Genomic DNA, 18,040 nt, shown 5'->3' on the forward strand with positions numbered 1-18,040 from the left:
AAGCAAGGGATTTGGACTAAATAAACATGTCCACCTCCAGGGATGAGCTGCAGACTTGGTGTATATAATCGAATTTAATGCTCGTGATTGAGACCACCTGAGTGTTCGTCGCGGCCTTCTTTAGTCCCTAACTGTTGCATCGTGAGTTCGGCAGGTTCGCCACCGCACAGGGCTTCTGATTAACAGAGTCCTGTGTACGTAAAAGAAGAAGAAAATTAAAATAAAAAGAAGGGAGGCGCACTTGTGAGCCCCTGGTGTGGTCGAGCCGCACTCTGGGTCCATTGTGATCGTGCCCCTTTCCCTGCGCCCATGGTATCTCCAAAGCGTAATGATGTACGCGGAGTGTTATTCTTGCGATCATGCGCGGGCGAGGGCTGGGGTCGCATTGCTACGCGTGCTCTAATCGCGCCAGGTGGTCTTGGTTGGCATTGCTCCGGGCGCGCTTTGCTGTATCCGGCTTTTTAACTGCCGTACTTGAGATTTGCCTTAGAAGGCTGCTCTGTACTTCTGCCGCGAGAGCCGCTGTATGTTCCTCCGTTCGGAGGGAGCGTTCCGTATTTCCATTGACCGTGATGACTCCACGAAGGGCCTGACATCTTGAGCTTTAGGTATGCATAATGCGGCACCGCGTTGAATTTTGCAAACGCGGTTCGTCCGAGCAGGGCGTGATAGCCGCTGCGAAACGGGACTATGTCGAAGATTAACTCTTCGCTCCGGAAATTATCCGGGGATCCGAAGACCACTTCCAGTGTGACTGAGCCTGTACAATTGGCTTCCACTCCTGGGATGACACCTTTAAAGGTTGTCTTTGTAGGTTTAATCCTTGATGGGTCTATGCCCATTTTGCGCACTGTATCCTGATAAAGCAGGTTCAGGCTACTGCCGCCGTCCATCAGGACTCTTGTGAGGTGAAATCCATCGACGATTGGGTCTAAAACCAATGCGGCGAATCCGCCATGGCGTATGCTGGTCGGATGGTCTCTTCGATCGAAAGTGATCGGACAAGAGGACCATGGATTGAACTTTGGGGCGACTGGCTCCATCGCATAGACGTCCCTGAGTGCGCGTTTCCTCTCCCTCTTGGGTATGTGGGTCGCGTATATCATATTCACCGTCCGCACTTGTGGGGGGAAACCCTTCTGTCCTCTGTTGTTCGGCGGTCGGGTCTCTTCCTCGTCGTTGTTGTTTAGCCCCTTGTCATCGTTTTCGGCAATTAACTTGCCGGCCTGCTTGAACACCCAGCAATCTCTATTGGTGTGGTTGGCTGGCTTTTCAGAGGTGCCATGTATCTGGCATAAGTGGTCGAGTATTCGGTCCAGATTGGACGGACCCGGAGTGGTTCTTTTGAATGGCTTCTTCCGCTGACCGGGTTTAGAGCCTCGGAATCCGGCATTGACTGCCGTATCCTCCTTATCGTCGCTGTTAATGTGGCGCTTGTTTTTGTTTTGACGTGACCTGCCGTTGTTGTCCTTGGTATCCGGACTGCCAGAATTTTTACGGAGGTTGTTGCTACGGGCTAGCCAGCTGTCCTCTCCCGCGCAAAAGCGGGTCATTAATGATGTGAGGGCTGCCATGGATTTTGGCTTTTCCTGCCCCAGGTGCCGGGCTAGCCATTCGTCCCGGATGTTATGTTTGAAGGCTGCAAGGGCCTCTGCATCCGGACAGTCGACGATTTGGTTTTTCTTTGTCAAGAACCGTGTCCAAAATTGCCTGGCCGATTCGTCTGGCTGCTGAATAATGTGGCTTAGGTCATCAGCGTCTGGTGGTCGCACATACGTGCCCTGGAAGTTGTCGAGGAATGCGGCTTCCAGGTCCTCCCAGCACCCAATTGACTCTGCGGGCAAGCTGTTTAGCCAATGCCGAGCTGGTCCTTTAAGCTTGAGTGGGAGGTACTTGATGGCATGGAGATCATCACCGCGGGCCATATGAATGTGGAGAGGATAGTCTTCGATCCAAACCGTGGGGTCTGTTGTGCCATCGTAAGATTCGATGTTTACGGGTTTAAACCCTTCGGGGATCTGATGATCTATTACTTCATCGGTGAAGCATAGAGGGTGTGCGGCGCCCCTGTATTGAGCGATGTCGCGACGCAGCTCGAGAGAGCGCTGTCTGCTGTGTTCGGCCCGGCCGGGGTTATTATATCCGGCGCGACGGTATTCGTCGTGGGTCGTAGGGCGCCCACGTGATCCGTAGATGGATCTTGATTGCCTTGCTTTGTCCTCCAATATATCTCGCAAGTCCGGCGTGTTCCCTCTTGGCTTCGTACTTTTGGAGCGATGCCGGGGTACGGTCTTGGCTGGGGGCCTGGATGCCTCTCTGTCACGGCCACGGGGGTGGTCGGTCAGCCATATCGTGCGCTGGTGATGGAGGTATGTATGCTTCCTCCTCTAATCGGGGGAGCAGCTTGCGTCTTGGGTAACTTTTGGAGGGGCGTTCGAGTTTATACTCTTCGGCCGCGAGGACTTCGGTCCATCGATCGGCCAGCAAGTCCTGATCAGCTTGGAGCTGTTGCTGCTTTTTCTTTAGGCTGTTTGCTGTGGCGATAAGCCTGCGCTTGAAGCGCTCTTGTTCGACGGGATCCTCAGGTACGACGAATTCATCATCGTTGAGGCTTGCTTCGTCTTCGGAGGGAGGCATGTAGTTGTGATCCTCGACCTCTTCGTCTGCCGCCCTCTCATGAGGGCTTGCTTCTGCATCCTCCTGCGCTGAATCTTGCTGGATGGGATCGTCTTCGGCACTCTCTGGGGTATTGTTATCTCCCGTGCCGGAATCTCCATTCTTGCTGTGGCGGAATTTAGAGCGGCGCCGATTACGCCGGCGTTTAGGCTGTTTCTTTAAGGAATCCGCCTCCGCTGCTTCTTCGCCATCCCCCTCTTTTGGGGTGTCCACCATATATATGTCGTATGACGAGGTGGTCTTCCAGTGCCCTGTAGGCGCTGGTTCTTGATCGTCTCCGGCATCGTCGTCCATAGCGTCGATGTCGTCGGAGTCGTAGTCTAGCATGTCGGTTAGATCGTCGATAGTGGCTACAAAGTGGGTGGTGGGTGGGATCTGAATTTCTTCGTCGTACGTACCCCAACCATCCTGGCCATAGTCCGGCCAGGACTCTCCCGATAACGAGAGATGCTTTAGTGAATTCAGGATATCGCCAAAAGGCGAGTATTGAAAGATGTCCGCGGCGGTGAATTCCATAACCGGCGCCCAATCCGGATCGATTGGTGGGGGCGCGGGAGGTTCGGAGTCCGGCGAGGAGTCCGGTGCCTCGGAATCACGAGTCTCGCAGGGGACAAGATCAGTGTTCGGCTCCATCGCCATGGATGTTGAAGCCCCGAGGGTGGCGTCCATCCATCGGCCCTCGATCTGGGCGATCGGCACCGGACTAATGGCCAAAGCGGATCCGGGTGCGGCCACCAAGGCACTGTTCGGTGGCAGAGCTAGATCATGCCCATCGTCATAGTGCGGCGCGCTCGGCTGTGGCTCGAGTCCGTCAAAGATCAAGTCTCCGCGGACATCGGCCGTGAAGTTCAGGCTTCCAAATCTGACCTGACGGCCAGGGGTGTAGCTTTCGATCTGCTCCAGATGGCCAAGAGAATTGGCCCGCAGTGCGAAGCCGCCGAATACGAAGATCTGTCCGGGGAGAAAAGTCTCACCCAGGACAGCGTGGTTGGTTGAAGATGCCATCAAGCCTATCGGTGATGACACAGAGGAACTCTCAATGAAAGCACCAATGTCGGTGTCAAAACCGGCGGATCTCGGGTAGGGGGTCCCGAACTGTGCGTCTAGGCGGATGGTAACAGGAGACGAGGGACACAATGCTTTTACCCAGGTTCGGGCCCTCTCGATGGAGGTAAAACCCTACGTCCTGCTTGATTAATATTGATGATATGGGTAGTACAAGAGTAGATCTACCACGAGATCAAGGAGGCTAAACCCTAGAAGCTAGCCTATGGTATGATTGTTGTAATGTATGTTGTCCTACGGACTAAGGCCCTCCGGTTTATATAGACACCGGAGGAGGCTAGGGTTACACAGAGTCGGTTACAATGGTAGGAGGTCTACATATCCGTATCACCAAGCTTGCCTTCCACGCCAAGGAAAGTACCATCCGGACACGAGCCGGAGTCTTCAATCTTCTATCTTCGTAGTCTTGGAGTCCGGCGGATAATGATAGTCCGGCTATCCGGACACCCCCTAGTCCAGGACTCCCTCAGTCACCCTATTGGCGTACCCTTTAGCCAGGATCCTGAAGATCACGTTAATCACCGTGATCGGGCGGAACTGGCGAATGTCTGAGGCCCCTGGAACCTTAGGGATGAGTGCAATGATCCCATAGTTCAGGCGCCCGAGGTCCATTGTCCCAGAGAAGAACTCGTCGAAGAGGGCCATGACCTCCGGTTTGATGGTTTGCCAGAATGTTTTGAAAAATGAGACTGGCAATCCATCCGGGCCCGGAGCCGAGGAGGGGTTCATTGCTTTGATCGCCGCAAGGACCTTCTCCTCAGAGAAAGGCGCCACCAAAACGGCGTTGGTCTCGGCAGAGACAAGCTGGGCCCCCGACCAGGTATCGGGTGCTAGCGCGGCCCCACCCCAAGGGGTGGGGGTGAAAAGGGCTTTATAGAAGCCGTCTACATGGGCTCGGATGTCCGAGGGGCGAACTTGCCGAGTATCACCTTCCCACAGGGAGTGGATGGAATTGTGACGGCGTCGGCCGTTGGCGATCGCCTGGAAGTAGGCCGTATTGGCGTCTCCCTAGAGCACCCCCTGTTGTGTGCCATGCAGTCGCCAGTAGGCCTCCTCGTCAGAGTAGATGACCGAGAGCTGGTCCTCGTGGTCATATCTCAGCATCCATTCGCCCGGGGAGATCCCTGATGAGTCAGCACGGGTGTCCAGGACCTGGATGGCGCTCAGGAGGGCTTCTTGCAATCATGGAGATCACGGCCGAGGTTCGTGCCCCATCCCTTCATAAATTGGCGGGCCATCTTGGCGCAAAACTGCCAAGAATCCAAGGCAGACATGGCTCGGTGAGGAGCTGCGCGAGCGGCGGTCCACTTGGCCGCAACGGCCTCGCGGAAACCGGCTTGGTTGAGCCAGAAGAGCTCAAACCTGAACCGAGGGGGGATGGGGGCGTTCATCGGAAGAGGAGAGGAGGAAAGGGACATGGTCCGAGCCGATCAGGGTGATAGCCTGCACCGAGGCCAGTGGGCATCTGAGTTCCCATTCCGGAGAGACTAAGACGCGGTCCAGAACGGACCGCGTCAGGTTCGCTTGGCGGTTAGTCCAGGTGAACTGGCCCCCTGTTTGCTCGAGCTCACGGAGGCCAAGCTCGCGATGCAGTCATTAAACATCTGCATCCGGGGGCGATTAATCCGGTCATTATTCTTCTCATCCGGGGAGCGGATGAGGTTAAAGTCACCTCCCACGACCACTGGGAGGGAGGATGCGGAGATCTTCTGCTACAACTCGGCGAGGAAGGTCGGGGAACGGCGGTGGTCCGCCGGTCCGTACATGATGATGACCTCCCATTTAAAGTTGAGCGCACACTCGAAGATCTCCATACTAACGAGGAACTCCCCCCGATCCATGCCTCCCACCTCAAAGGTGGCATCCTTAACACCTAGGAGGATGTCACCCGAGTGGCCATTGTTCCCACTAGAAGGGAGCCAATGCCAGGCAAGCAGGTGGGAGCTAAGGCTGTCGAGCTCGGGGAGACAGAACTCCGTGCGCATGGTTTCTTGGATGGCAACGATGTCGATGTGCTCGTCTCGAATGTACTCAACTAGCTGGCGGCGGCGGCCGTCATGGCCGAAGCCGCGGATGTTCCAGAAGAGGGCGCGCATCTAAACCGCCATTGAGGGCTGCTTGACCCCAGGACGATGGAGGCACTGAGGGATCTAAGAACGGCAGTGCGGGAGCGAGTGCGACCACGGATTTCCTCGGCAGGTGGCCCAGAGGGCTGGGGTGCCGGAGTGTGGAGGAGATGGGCCCGGGCCTCGGCGAGCTTGCCATCGAGAATCTCTAAGGGGGACCAACCTCCCCCCTGAAAATTATCGCCGAGTCTAGGGCCACCTTGGCAAGGTGGCCGAGCGGGACGGCTTCGAGCGCAGAAAAAGAGCAGCTGGAAGAACTGGAGGGAATGACGGTCGCACCTGTCTCGAGGTTCCGGGCCGCAGCCCGAATCTCCGCATGCTCGGAGATGGGCGGCACCGGGAGGCCGACCAGGCGGTCCGCGTCGAGCCGGGCGCTGCGGCGGGAGGCCGACACCGGGGTCGACGAGGCCCGAGCCCGTTGGACGTAGGACACCGGCCGAGATGGGTGGGAGGCGACGGGGGTGACCACCTCCTCAGAGGCCACCAGCAGCAGGCGAGTCGGAGACATAGACGCTGGAGTCACCAGCCGGGCTGCAGACCCCGCCTGAGGAGAGGGCGGGTCCGGGGCCGGTGCGTCGACGACCGGGTGGGGGAGGGAGCCGGGGGGGAGGCGGGAGGCGGCGGTGCGTCCACGCCAGGGGGTCCAACATGGGGGACCCGAAGGGTGGAGGCGCCAACATCGGGGAGGCCGGCCGAGATGCCATCGTCGGGGACGGGAGGGGCGCAGGGCGAGCGCGGCGAAGATGCCGGAAGGACGAGGAGGCTGATGCTGGAGATGTCACTGAGCTCGGCCGAAGAGGAGGGAGAGGAGATAGGCGCAGCGGGGGCGGCCTCGGCGGAAGGGGCCAACCCACGCGACCGGCCCGCACCCGCACCCCCACGTCCCGGAGAGGGGTCCCGAGAGGGGGAGCGGCTGCGGCCCGAGCGCTCGTCGTCGTCCTCCAGGTCCTCGTGGCGGGAGGGGCGCAGACGGCGGTAGTGGGAGTCGTCGCGGTGGTCCGCACCACCCCCACCAAGGTGGCCATCAGAGAGGTGTCGAGGGCGGCCAATGTGGCTGGGAGGCTCGGGGTAGATCTTGAGGTCGAATCCCTGGTCGTTGAAGAAGACCCGGACAGTGGCACGGAGGATGGAGGAGTCAAGGCATTTGACCTTGACACGGACCTCCTCCTCCTTGCGGAGAGAGAGCTCATCCACCACCACCACCTTGCCCAGGAGCTTGGACATGCTACGGATCACCTTCTCAGAGCGGGCGATGTCGGGGAGGCCCGCAATGAGGATCCAAGCAGTATCCAACACGGCCACCGCCTTGGGGTCCATCAGGGGCTCAGAGATGTTGACGACGAGCTTGTTGAGGGCAAGGGTGATGTCGTCGCTACGGGTGCAGAGGCCTAGGCTGAGGGCGTCGGGGAAGACCACGGTGAAGGAGCTGTCCGAGGTCGGGGTCACCTGCCAGTCCCAGACACGGCGGCAAAGGTGATTGAGCTCGGCCTCGATCATCTCCGGAGAGGCGACCCCTGCCCCCACAATGATCACGACCGCTAGGAGTGACGGGGATGGGGGAGGGATGTCCTCCACCTCAATGTGGAAGAAGCCGAGACCCTCAATGCCGTGCCCGTACATCATGAGCACCTCCGCAACCGGGCGATCCGGGCAGAGCGCCGCGGGATGGCCCGACGCCTTGCAGAGGTAGCACGTCGGCGGGTTGGGGCACTCCACTTGGTAGTGGCCGGGGATGCCACAGTTGAAGCACGGAGAAGGATCATGAGGGACACCGGAGGCGGCCACAACCGAAGAGGCGGGAGTCGGACCCGCGGAGGAGAGGGGGCGGCCGGGGCCCTTATGCTTTTTCTTCTTGGCGCCTTGGCGGCCCCGAGCCCCCGCGCCACCGTTGCCGGGGGCAAGCTCGGCTGTACGCAGGGCGGCTGGTAGGGGCGAGGAGGCGCAGCCACGGCGGTCACGTGAAGGGACCGGGAGGGCGATGGAGATCGGCCACGACGGCGAGCGGGAGACGGGGAGCGGGGGCGCTCACGGTGGGCCTCCCGTGCGGGGGAGCGCCTGTCTGCGGCGCGCGCCGGTGAACGTCGGCCGTCACGATCGAGGGGAGGCACGCCGACCGGGAGAGCGACGTTCGCGGTCGGGGGAGCGCCGCTCCGAGCGCACCGGAGAGCGGCAGGCCTCACGGGCGGGGGAGCGGCGAGAGGGGGGCCGGGAGGAAAGCTGCTGCCGGAGATCCTCCTCCCGGCGCAGCCCGTCCGAGGAACCGCGGGAAGCGTCCCGGCGCTTGTCGTGGCCGCGCTTGGGGCGCCCGGCATTGTCCCCCCGGTCGCGGACGATGGCTGCAGGGAGGGAGGCGGGGGGGGGGGGGGGGGGGGGGGTAGAAGGGCACGCGGGAAGGGGAGGGACTCGGTCGGGGCAGTGGGATGGGGGCGCATGGGAGGGATGTGGAGCGGCAGGGAACCCTATGGGCGGCCAGATATGTGCCCCGGATGGGCCCGCAGCCACGGAAGGCCGCGGCCCAGGCCCGTCTGCGGCCGCCGAGGCCCACGCAGGCCGGCCCATGGGAAGGCCCAGCAGCCGGGGGCGGCCCAGCAGCGACTGGCGGCCCAAGTCCCGCATCAGGCTCGCGCGTGTGTGAAGGGTTTCCCCTAGCGCCACGGTCGGCGCCGCGGCCGGGGCAGGGCGAGACGAGCGCGGCCGGAGGGGACCCGAGGGGAATCCGGCGAGCGAGGGGGAGGAGCGCTAAACGCGGAGATCCAGGGGCGGAAGGAGGAGCGGCGATACAGGACCGAAGACACCGGCGGCCAGGCGGAGGCCGAGCTTGCGGCCGGACCCGAGGTGGCGCTGGCGCGCCAAGACAGCCGAGCGGCGCCCCAACCCTGCGGCCGGCGGCGGCGGCGGCGTCCCGACCCAAAGGCCTCCCCTTTGCTCCCCGGCGACTGAGACGGGGTCAGTGGCCGGTGCCGGTGCCGGGCAGATGGGCGGGCGGCCGAACTCCCACCCCCGGGAGTAAGGCCACCGGCGCCATCCGGCCGACGAGCACGGGCAGGAGCGGGAGGGGGGACGCGGTCGCGGCACACGATGGGGCGTCCAGCCTCGACGTCGGCGGCCTCCGCGAGGTCAGCCCACAGGACCCGCTCGGGGGCAGGGGGTGACGGGGAACGCGACGGGGAGGCGGGCGACGGGGCCGCGGCGGGGAGGGCGGGGGAGGGAGGCGTGGCGATGGAGGAGGGCGGGGGCGGCGTGGCAGGGGGAGGCGCCAGCAGCGTCGCTAGGGCGCTCCATCCAACCCCCCCCCCCCCCCCCCCCCAAAGGACGTTGGCCTTCCCGGCATAAGAACAAGTCACTCAGTATAGAACATAATGAAGCACCTTCCTTGCGCTACAGTTCATCCTATATGTTATACTGTGGTGATAGTTCTGAAATCTTTTGGAAAGATACGGAAATATGAAGCCGAGGCCAATTCAGAAGAGTTCAGAAGAAACCAAACGATATTCGACTTTCATATGTTGTTAGGATTGCATATTTTCTTGGCCATCTACTGATTAATTCAAAAATCTATTTGGCAAACGTTCTACCAAATCACCTTATCGTTCAACGTTGCCTCACCATCCGATCTTGTTTCAAATATCTTTAAAAGCATTCCTTTTGTCCTCTTCTCTTCCTCTCCAACCCTTTCCCCTTGCCACTCCGGACCACATGTTGCCCCGTCTCCATCGATGCCGATTACTCAAGCAAAAGTTGTATCGTCCTGAGATTGTTTATTAGTATTAATTATTAACGTTTCTTTAGATGCTAAATTAAAATGAAACAAGGGGAAAGGACACTCCGCATGCATTGATCCGATCCATGCCGAGTTGCATGTTCGTCCCACGTTAAGTACAGTTAATCAATCATCGATGCTAAAGCAACCTTGAAGAAGGGGAAAAGGAGCCCAAGTTGCATGCACAGTGTAATTAAGTTCAAAAGGCATTGAAATGTGCATCCATGCCTACAGACACCCAAAACCATTTGCCAACACAAGGTAGTACTAGTACTATTCTGCCCTGGTTTCAAGTTTCAACGAGTGTCATTTTTACGGCAGGCAAGGTTGTCTCAACGTTAACACCTCTAGATCTGGGCATGCATGAGCCGCCTGCTTAAGTTCATAATACTCCCAAGACTGTACTTTTCTATTAATATAAGCATAGTACTTTTTTTGAGGGGTAACATGTTTCTCTATTAAGATAGAGTGGGCTATCACTGCAAGAAAAAGCTAATAGGCTTCCGTGTAGTTGCTTGGTTATTTCTCGGTACCCTATTAACCTTTCTATATGTAAAGCTGGGACAAAAGCCTTTTCTCTAAGAATGAGAGTAGCTGCTTGGCTCTTTCCCAGTTCCAGATGCCAAAAGAGCTGTTGAGCGTTCGTACGTACTGGATCAGTGCTTTATTAACCAAGTTGTATCACTGTGATCTACAATGAAAACACGAAATATATACTATGTGAATAAGAGATAGGAAAGACAATGGCAATTATTGCTCCTATTTGGTTGAGTTTCTCTGGCTTAGTTTGTGTACACGCCAGCCAACATGGCAGCCAGCTTCCCGACGACGGGTTTCAGGGCCCCCGTCCCCGCACTTACCAGAGCCGCGTCCATTATTTCATCAATGTGGTAAGCTAGCTTAGAGCTTGCTAAGCTATGTTTTTGTGGATATGCTTGTAGCAGTGTAGGTGGATGGAACACTCCCCTCTTCAGGCTTATATTCTGGACTGGACAATCACATAAACCGCATAGTGGTTTTATTAACCCGAGATTGTTAATTAACCTCAGCTAGCCCCCAATGAGAAAGACAAGAACGTACGCATTGGTCCATGTCAGTCAAACTGCAGGCGCTCTTATTTAAGTTGATGAGATATGAAACCATTTGCCGGCAGGAAGTATACCCTCTCATTTACTAACCCATTTCTGTCTCAATGATTCCGCTTGAACTCTTCCAGATCTCCGTACGTTGCATTGCAAAATTAGTTTTGCCTTACCGAGTTGTACTACTAGTTTATTCAAGAATCGATATAGCCAGTCAGTAAAGTCCTCTTTCTTAATAATGCCATGATGGCCTTCCTGGTTGATCTTTAATGCAGTTCCGGTGACTTCTTTTATTAAGAACTTCTTTTCTTTTGATGAATTCAACGATATAATTCTCGTGACACAAAATCTACATTTTATTGGTCAAATTGATAGTTAAACTTGAGCCTTAGAATACATAGACACCACATAAACTGAGACGGACGAAGTAACAATGCACTGCTTTCCAACAAGTCCATCAGGTCCGTCAAGCAATAGTTGTCTCGACCAGAGATTGCCAGTTAATTAACCACAAAGAACGTGACAAGGCATCAAATTGTGGAGCTGCCATTGTAGAGAGACCAAAAGCCATGTTGCCGACACTAGGTATATGCCTGCCTGAACTTTCATTAGTTAACCAAGGCAATGTTGTCTCCATTTCAACTCTCCTATAGATCTGTGCATGCATGGGACCTGCCGCTGCTGGACAGTATTAGTTTTCTTTGCCCGAGTTATTCCTCTTCAAGTTTCCTTCAAAGGTAGATGTAGCTAGCTAGCTAGCATCTCTGCTCAGTGTTAATTTACACAGTATATGTGGTACGGTTTCACTCATATTACTGTACTAGTGGGCAATGATATTTTGTAAACATAAATCTCCACTACCACATTATTTGCGCTACTGAAATTGAAAAACTTCCACATATATTTAATCACAGGTTGGGCGATTCAGAAAAGAGATTCCACATTTTCTGAATATTTTAGGACATGGCGAATACTATTTTGATAAAACAAGAAGAGCTTATACGGTACTCCCTCCGTTCCAAAATAAGTCTCATGTTTAGTACAACTTTGTACTAAAACAAAGTTGAGACACTTATTCTGACGAAGGGAGCACTTTTTTAGTCCAAGAACTTGTAAGTAGCAAACGCAACTAGCTAACTGATCCATAAAACACAAGTGTATACAATGCAAAGAAGCAATGTCTTCCCCAATTCAAATACCAGTTGCATAAGGCAGGATGGGCATTGATTTCTGCGAGGTGCCCATGATTTTCTGCGAGTCTCCCAACAAGAAAGGTTAGGCTAGAAGCCTAGAAGCTGCTAAGACATACTCTGCCCCATTGATTTCTGCAAGGTGCCCATGATTTTAGAAGCTAGAACCGGCTAAGACACTTCTGCTCATATTTACAGAATCGCAACCAGCAAAAAACAAAACCCCCGCATAACACGCATGCGGATACACTAATTATTTGTCAAGGTAATTCTCCATAAGCGATTACATTTTGCAACAGAAAGAGACAATATACTTGTTGAGAGAAGTTTGTAGCTGAAAACTCTGGAAACTAATTTCGGGAATTTATGATGAGCAGGAGCCAGCGGCAACTCTCATGTTGGTGATGTCCTTGGCTTGTTTACCCAAATGGCATTGGCACAATAGATCTAGCTCCAAATTCCACTGCATGATACTCAGTCTGCTACTGAAGCAGCTGGAGCTCGAGTTCAACACTGCGAATGAGTGGGACAGTTAGAATCTAACGGTGATAGCTGCATATATTAAGGTCAAAAGGCTGTAAGCTTAATATATATGTAGAACCCAAACTGTCGATTTTATTTTTAGAAAACATTATGAGATGTTCAGTTTGAGATAGAATCATTACTTCTATGCCCTAACAACGAACTAGTACCTAGTAAGGGATATATACATAATAAAGCTAGAGAAAAAGTAACATACATACTTGTACATCTCGATGATTAGACGAAGGTCGTTATTAGGATGTGTGCTGACTTCTCTCTTCAGGGAAGCAATTATAGCATCAGCAATGCCCCTGTCGCAAACAAACTCACATCTGAAAGTAGTGAGGCTCGACAGGTTTCTTATCCCAAAATCAATAGCACCAGGACAGCAGAGAGTCTCATTTTCAACACCACCGGAAAAATGAATTATCAGTTTTTCTAGCTTGGGCATACATCTTGCTGTAAACATGAGATCCATCCCATCTCCCAGCACCACGTAAGTAAACATCCTCAGGCTTCGGAACCCAGCTTCACTTGTGATTGCCAGCCTTCTGTCTTTACAAGAAGACCGATCTTCCATTCCTTGGAGACTCAGAGTAAGCAGAGAAGGTAAGGCTCCAAGGATGAAGATATCTTCCTGCCTGATTCTCTCCACTTCCAAGCTTAACTTCTGCAAGTTCATGAGTGATCCTATCCAATCCGGAACCTTTGGGAGGACCCAGGCCGAAGTCACAAGCTTTTGAAGGTTAAGTGGAGGAGAAGTGCACCATGTATTCAATAGGATGCTATCATGATCATTCCACATAGTTAGAGATGTAAGGTTTTGTGTGCATAGTTCATTGAGAGAATAAGCAATAATCTCCTTGTTCTGTTCTGCATCATTCATATGGCAAAGGTTCAGCTTCCTCAGATTCTTTAGCTGCCCAAGCTCCTGCAGAAAGTTACATGACTGGTCGGCGCTCACCCATTTCAATGTTTCCAGTGCTTGCATCTTTGCAATGCCATCAGGAAATCTAACAAGTCTGCTAACAAGTAGATGTGCCAACTTTTTGAGATTGACAATACTTGCTGGTAAACTGGAGACCTCCGTGCGCCTAATGTCCAACAACTCTAAGCACCGTAGATGCCCGATTTGTTCTGGAAGATTGCGTACCCTTGTCCAGCTAATGTTGAGGTACCTTAGCTGAAAAAGACGGCCTACATCTGCAAGATGGTGGTTTTCCACTTGCCCGCATCTTCCAAAGTCCACAACGCGCAAATGCCTGAAATACTTCATTGGGGGGATTTTCACTGTATTCCCAAACACATTAAGTGACCGGACATGAGACAATATCAGGCTCGTCGGCATTTCAGATATTCGTTCTCCTTCAACTTGCATGGAGAGTCGGCGCACTCTACTTTCTGTCCCTATTGTTAAACTGGGGACACCAATGAAAGAAACAAAGTTCTCTTCAATGGACTTGGATATAATGAAATCAAGAATTGTATCATGAACTCGGCAATTAAACACCTTATCATATTTGTCCAGCTCCACTGGTTGGATTAAACTCCTATTAACGAGCTCATTAAAACACCTCTCTCCTAACTCATATGTTGTATATTTGCCATCTTTGTGAATAATTCCTTCTGCAATCCATTTCCATATAAGGGCTTTCTTCTCAATAACAGAATCTTCTGGAAATATACTTAGATAGAGGAGACATGTTTTAAGATGAGGAGGCAGATCAAAGTAACTAAGTGACAATATCTTGATCATTCGTTCGACACTAGGATTCCTTTCTAGTGCACGACCAATTGAATCTTTCACTTCGTTCCACAGATGCTTTGTTCTTTCTTTGTTGGCCAACAAACCAGATATAGCAATGATCGCCAAAGGCAATCCATCACATTTTTTCAATATTTGGTTAGAAATGGTTTCGAGCGATAGCGGGCAATCTTCTTCAGAGTTAAATAATCTTCTGTGAAATAGTTGTCTTGAGTGTGACATATTAAGAGGCTTTATACTGTAAATATGACCACCGATTGATGAACGACATGAATATGCGACATCACGCATACGAGTAGTGGTGATTATTATGCTTCCACAACTGTTCATGGGGAATGCGCACTTAAGAACATCCCATGTTTTGATGTCCCATATGTCATCAATCACTATAAAATACCTGCACACGATTTTATGAGTGATATTAGTTATTTTGGAATCTTAAAATGACTTCTACAACAAAAGGAGAAAAAAGGGGAACTTATGAGTCCACATTAACAAGAGAGTGGTTTTTCTACACACCAGCTCGGTGCACCCACCGAAGAAAACATAGAAAAACATATCAAAAAGTTCAGAAATTTTGTGGGAATGATCATCAACAAATGTTATGGGTGTTTGCAAAGTTTGGTGGTCAAATAACATTCGAGAAGCTCTGTACAAAAAAGACAAAATCACTGAAAATTAGTCAAAATGTAAGTGCACTGTTTGAGCAGATTTTGTAATTTTTTCTTTTTTGTACGGAGCTCCTCGAATACTATTTGACCATCAAACTTTACAAGGACCCATAACATTTGTTGGTGATCATTCTCACAAAGTCTCAGAATTTTTTGAAATATTTTACTACGTTTTCTTGCGTGGGTGCACCGAAGGAGGGTGCAGCCACAAATTTCCACATTAAAAATGTATTTAAGATAAATGGGGGATCTCTATGCAAAACCAGGCCATAAAAGACCAATAGAGCTATATGTACACACTTAAATGGGTGCTTATTAAACAAAATAATGTTTTTTCTAGAGGTCATAAAAGAGCAATGCAGCTTTATGCATTTGGAGTAATACATATCTCGTGCTTTGCAGGCAATAAACTCGTTAATATATTTCATGTAACTCGTTAGGTACACCAAACACTATTACACTTTTGATTTCAAAACTATTACACTTTGATCCTTTCCTTGTAGTGTGGGTTCAATCCCTGCTTTATTTCATATTTTTAAAAAGTGCTTTCAAAGGCGTCATTATAAAGATTAATTACAGAAGGAAATCGAGCAGATTTTACATAATCTTACAACGATTTATTTCAAAGGGGTCATTATGATACATAGAGCGGGCTACATCATAAAAAACTAGTTGGTTCGTACCCTAGTGATTAGCTAGGCGCATGTACCGAAGGGCTTGGGTTCACGTTCAAGGCAAGGCAATACTTTTTCGTAACTCCCCCCATACACCGGTACATTGGATTGTTTAAAAAATATTGCCAGTTTGCAAATAGATTAGTGCAAGTCAGTCGGAGCACGTGGCGGCCACATAGCTGGGTTTTTTTCTCTTCCGAATCGGTTTTGGTCTTGTTTGATCAGACTAACAACTTTATGGTCTAAATTGATCATTTTTCGAGTTGTTGGCCTAAAGCATGCAATCAGTTTGAGTTATGGGACTAGCGACCTATTTCACTCTATGCTAAATATATGCACTTACTGCTTTCACATGACTTCATTTTCCTCCATATGCAACAACCAAATTAATTAACTAGTTAAGGACATCGAAAGAAGTGTTCGCATATGTCTGACTATTAATTTTTATACTAGAAAGATAGAGTATAATTATGAAACTGTTTGATGAAAAAATTAGTTACTAGTATAATTTTTATTTCATAAATAGTAATAATTTTGTATGGATGCCAAGCGAATTAAACAAATAAAATAGTACCTTTTGTGAGCTAGGTAATCATTAATCTTGCTGATTAGTTGTTGTATGCTCCCTGCTTCAGTGTGAGCATAAACTTGACAACTAAGTTCGCTGAGAATGATTCTCAAGATATTCATCATGTCTGGATTTCGTGATAGTGATACGAAAGCCTTACACTTGAATTTCTCTTTGATCTCTTGATATACTTGATTTGCAAGAGTTGTCTTGCCCATTCCTCCAGATCCGACAATGGATACCATCTTCAGTTGTTGTTCCGTTGATGCGCGTCCATCCTCTTCAGTCAATAGTTCCATTAGTTCAGATTTTGGTTCATCAATTCCGACGAGCTTTGATGCACGCTCAAAGATAGCTAAAGCTCTAGGGTCAACGACCTCAATTTTGTTGTTGGAGAAGTTGATGGTCTTGAGGACAGCCTGAGGAGTCTTGTACCTTCCATTCCGACTGCTCACCACAATGATTTGCCTCTTCAGATCTTGTATATCAAAGCCAATCTGGCGCCGATCCTTCGCCTTTCCCAATTTTCTGAGTGAGTTCTTGATTTTCTCTATGAAGCCATCTATCTTAGTGTTTTTATCGTCAACACATTGCATGAAGTCGTTGATGGAGTCCTCCATGTCATAAGATAGCTCCCGCACCGCTGTCATCCATACCTTATCTTGTTCATCAGGTTCCTCCTCCTCCGACATCTTGAGGAGAAACGCATGCATGGCAGTGAGCTCATCCGTGACAAACCTGATATCGCCTTGCACTTCCTTGAGATGCTTGTACTCATCACCCATCAAAGCGGCCAGCTTCCTCATAACGGGTTTCAGGGCGCCTGTCGCTGCACTCACTAGAGCTGCCTCCATGGTTGCGCCAAGAGCTCGCTAAGGCTATTAGTTTTGTGTGTATTGATGAGAAAGAAGTGTAGGCTGAATGAATGATCCCCCACTCCATCCATATAGTTTTTTGCTTCGTCATTCTAATTAAACAAAGAACCCACTTGTTTCTGCTTCGTCATTCTTGTTAAACAAGTAACCCACTTGCTTCCCAAGACTTATGACCATGTTCATCCTCACTATTAGCTAAGAGGTAAAATCCACGTTTGTTCCAATGATTTTTAAGTTAACTTAGATGCTAACTGCCCCACGCTCCTAGCTGAAAGACAAAATCCGTCTTTGTCTCAAAGATTGTTAATTTAACTTAGTGATTTACTGGCCCTATGCTCATTATTTTAAGCTAATTCAAGTCCCGCTCTAGCAAGTTAGCCCCAGTGATCAATAATTGCAAGCGTTGTCTTAGCTAGTGCTCACTATAGTTTTAGTTTTAACTGGCAAGGTGGCTTTCACAAATGCGATGGCATCAAGCAATTATTTTTTCCTACTCCTATTATCCTTACATTGCATAATAGACAATATTAGTTATAGGCATCAATACATACTTGAAGGTGTAATATTGACCATTATTTTTTATATAAACCTATGATTATGATGCTAATATATCGCACAAAATAATATAATTTACAATAATATTGATAATACTTGTGGGCTGATACAAATTGAACGTTGTTTGAAAGACTGGCCATGTACTCACAAAGTAGCACTAGAGAAAGAGGTGTCTGAATATCTCATCATGAGTACAAAAGTTGCACTTCTTGCTTCCTTGCCAATTGCGGCGGTCAAGATCTTGTTTGGATAGCACAAATCCCTATCAAAAATACCATATGAAAATGTTTACTTTGAGTGAAGTCTTCAACTTTCATATTTTTCATGTTATTAGCCAATGAGACCTCTGAATGCATAAGCGCACGATACAAGTAGTTCACCTTCTAGGTTGCATTTGTTGTCGCAGTAAGCCTCTTCGATTTGCTCCCTTGATTCGAATGAAGGCGTTGAAGAAACAATCTGGGCCATTGATTTCGAATCCAATGGCCCAGAAATCGACTGACCTCAACTA

At 50.8% G+C, this 18,040-nt stretch overlaps 1 protein-coding gene across 1 annotated transcript; it reads right to left on the minus strand.

The window, feature by feature from the left end:
- Nucleotides 1-8,512: 8,512 nt before the first annotated feature.
- LOC123139799 (disease resistance protein RGA5-like) lies at nt 8,513-16,953 on the minus strand. The gene is made up of 3 exons (XM_044559495.1): nt 16,106-16,953; nt 12,639-14,583; nt 8,513-9,187 (listed from the first exon to the last, which is right to left on the minus strand). The coding sequence occupies exons 1-3, from the start codon at nt 16,951-16,953 to the stop codon at nt 8,513-8,515; spliced, it is 3,468 nt and encodes a 1,155-aa protein (XP_044415430.1).
- Nucleotides 16,954-18,040: the final 1,087 nt, after the last annotated feature.

Source organism: Triticum aestivum, chromosome 6B (assembly GCF_018294505.1).
Source record: "Triticum aestivum cultivar Chinese Spring chromosome 6B, IWGSC CS RefSeq v2.1, whole genome shotgun sequence".
NCBI classification, from domain to species: Eukaryota; Viridiplantae; Streptophyta; class Magnoliopsida; order Poales; family Poaceae; genus Triticum; species Triticum aestivum.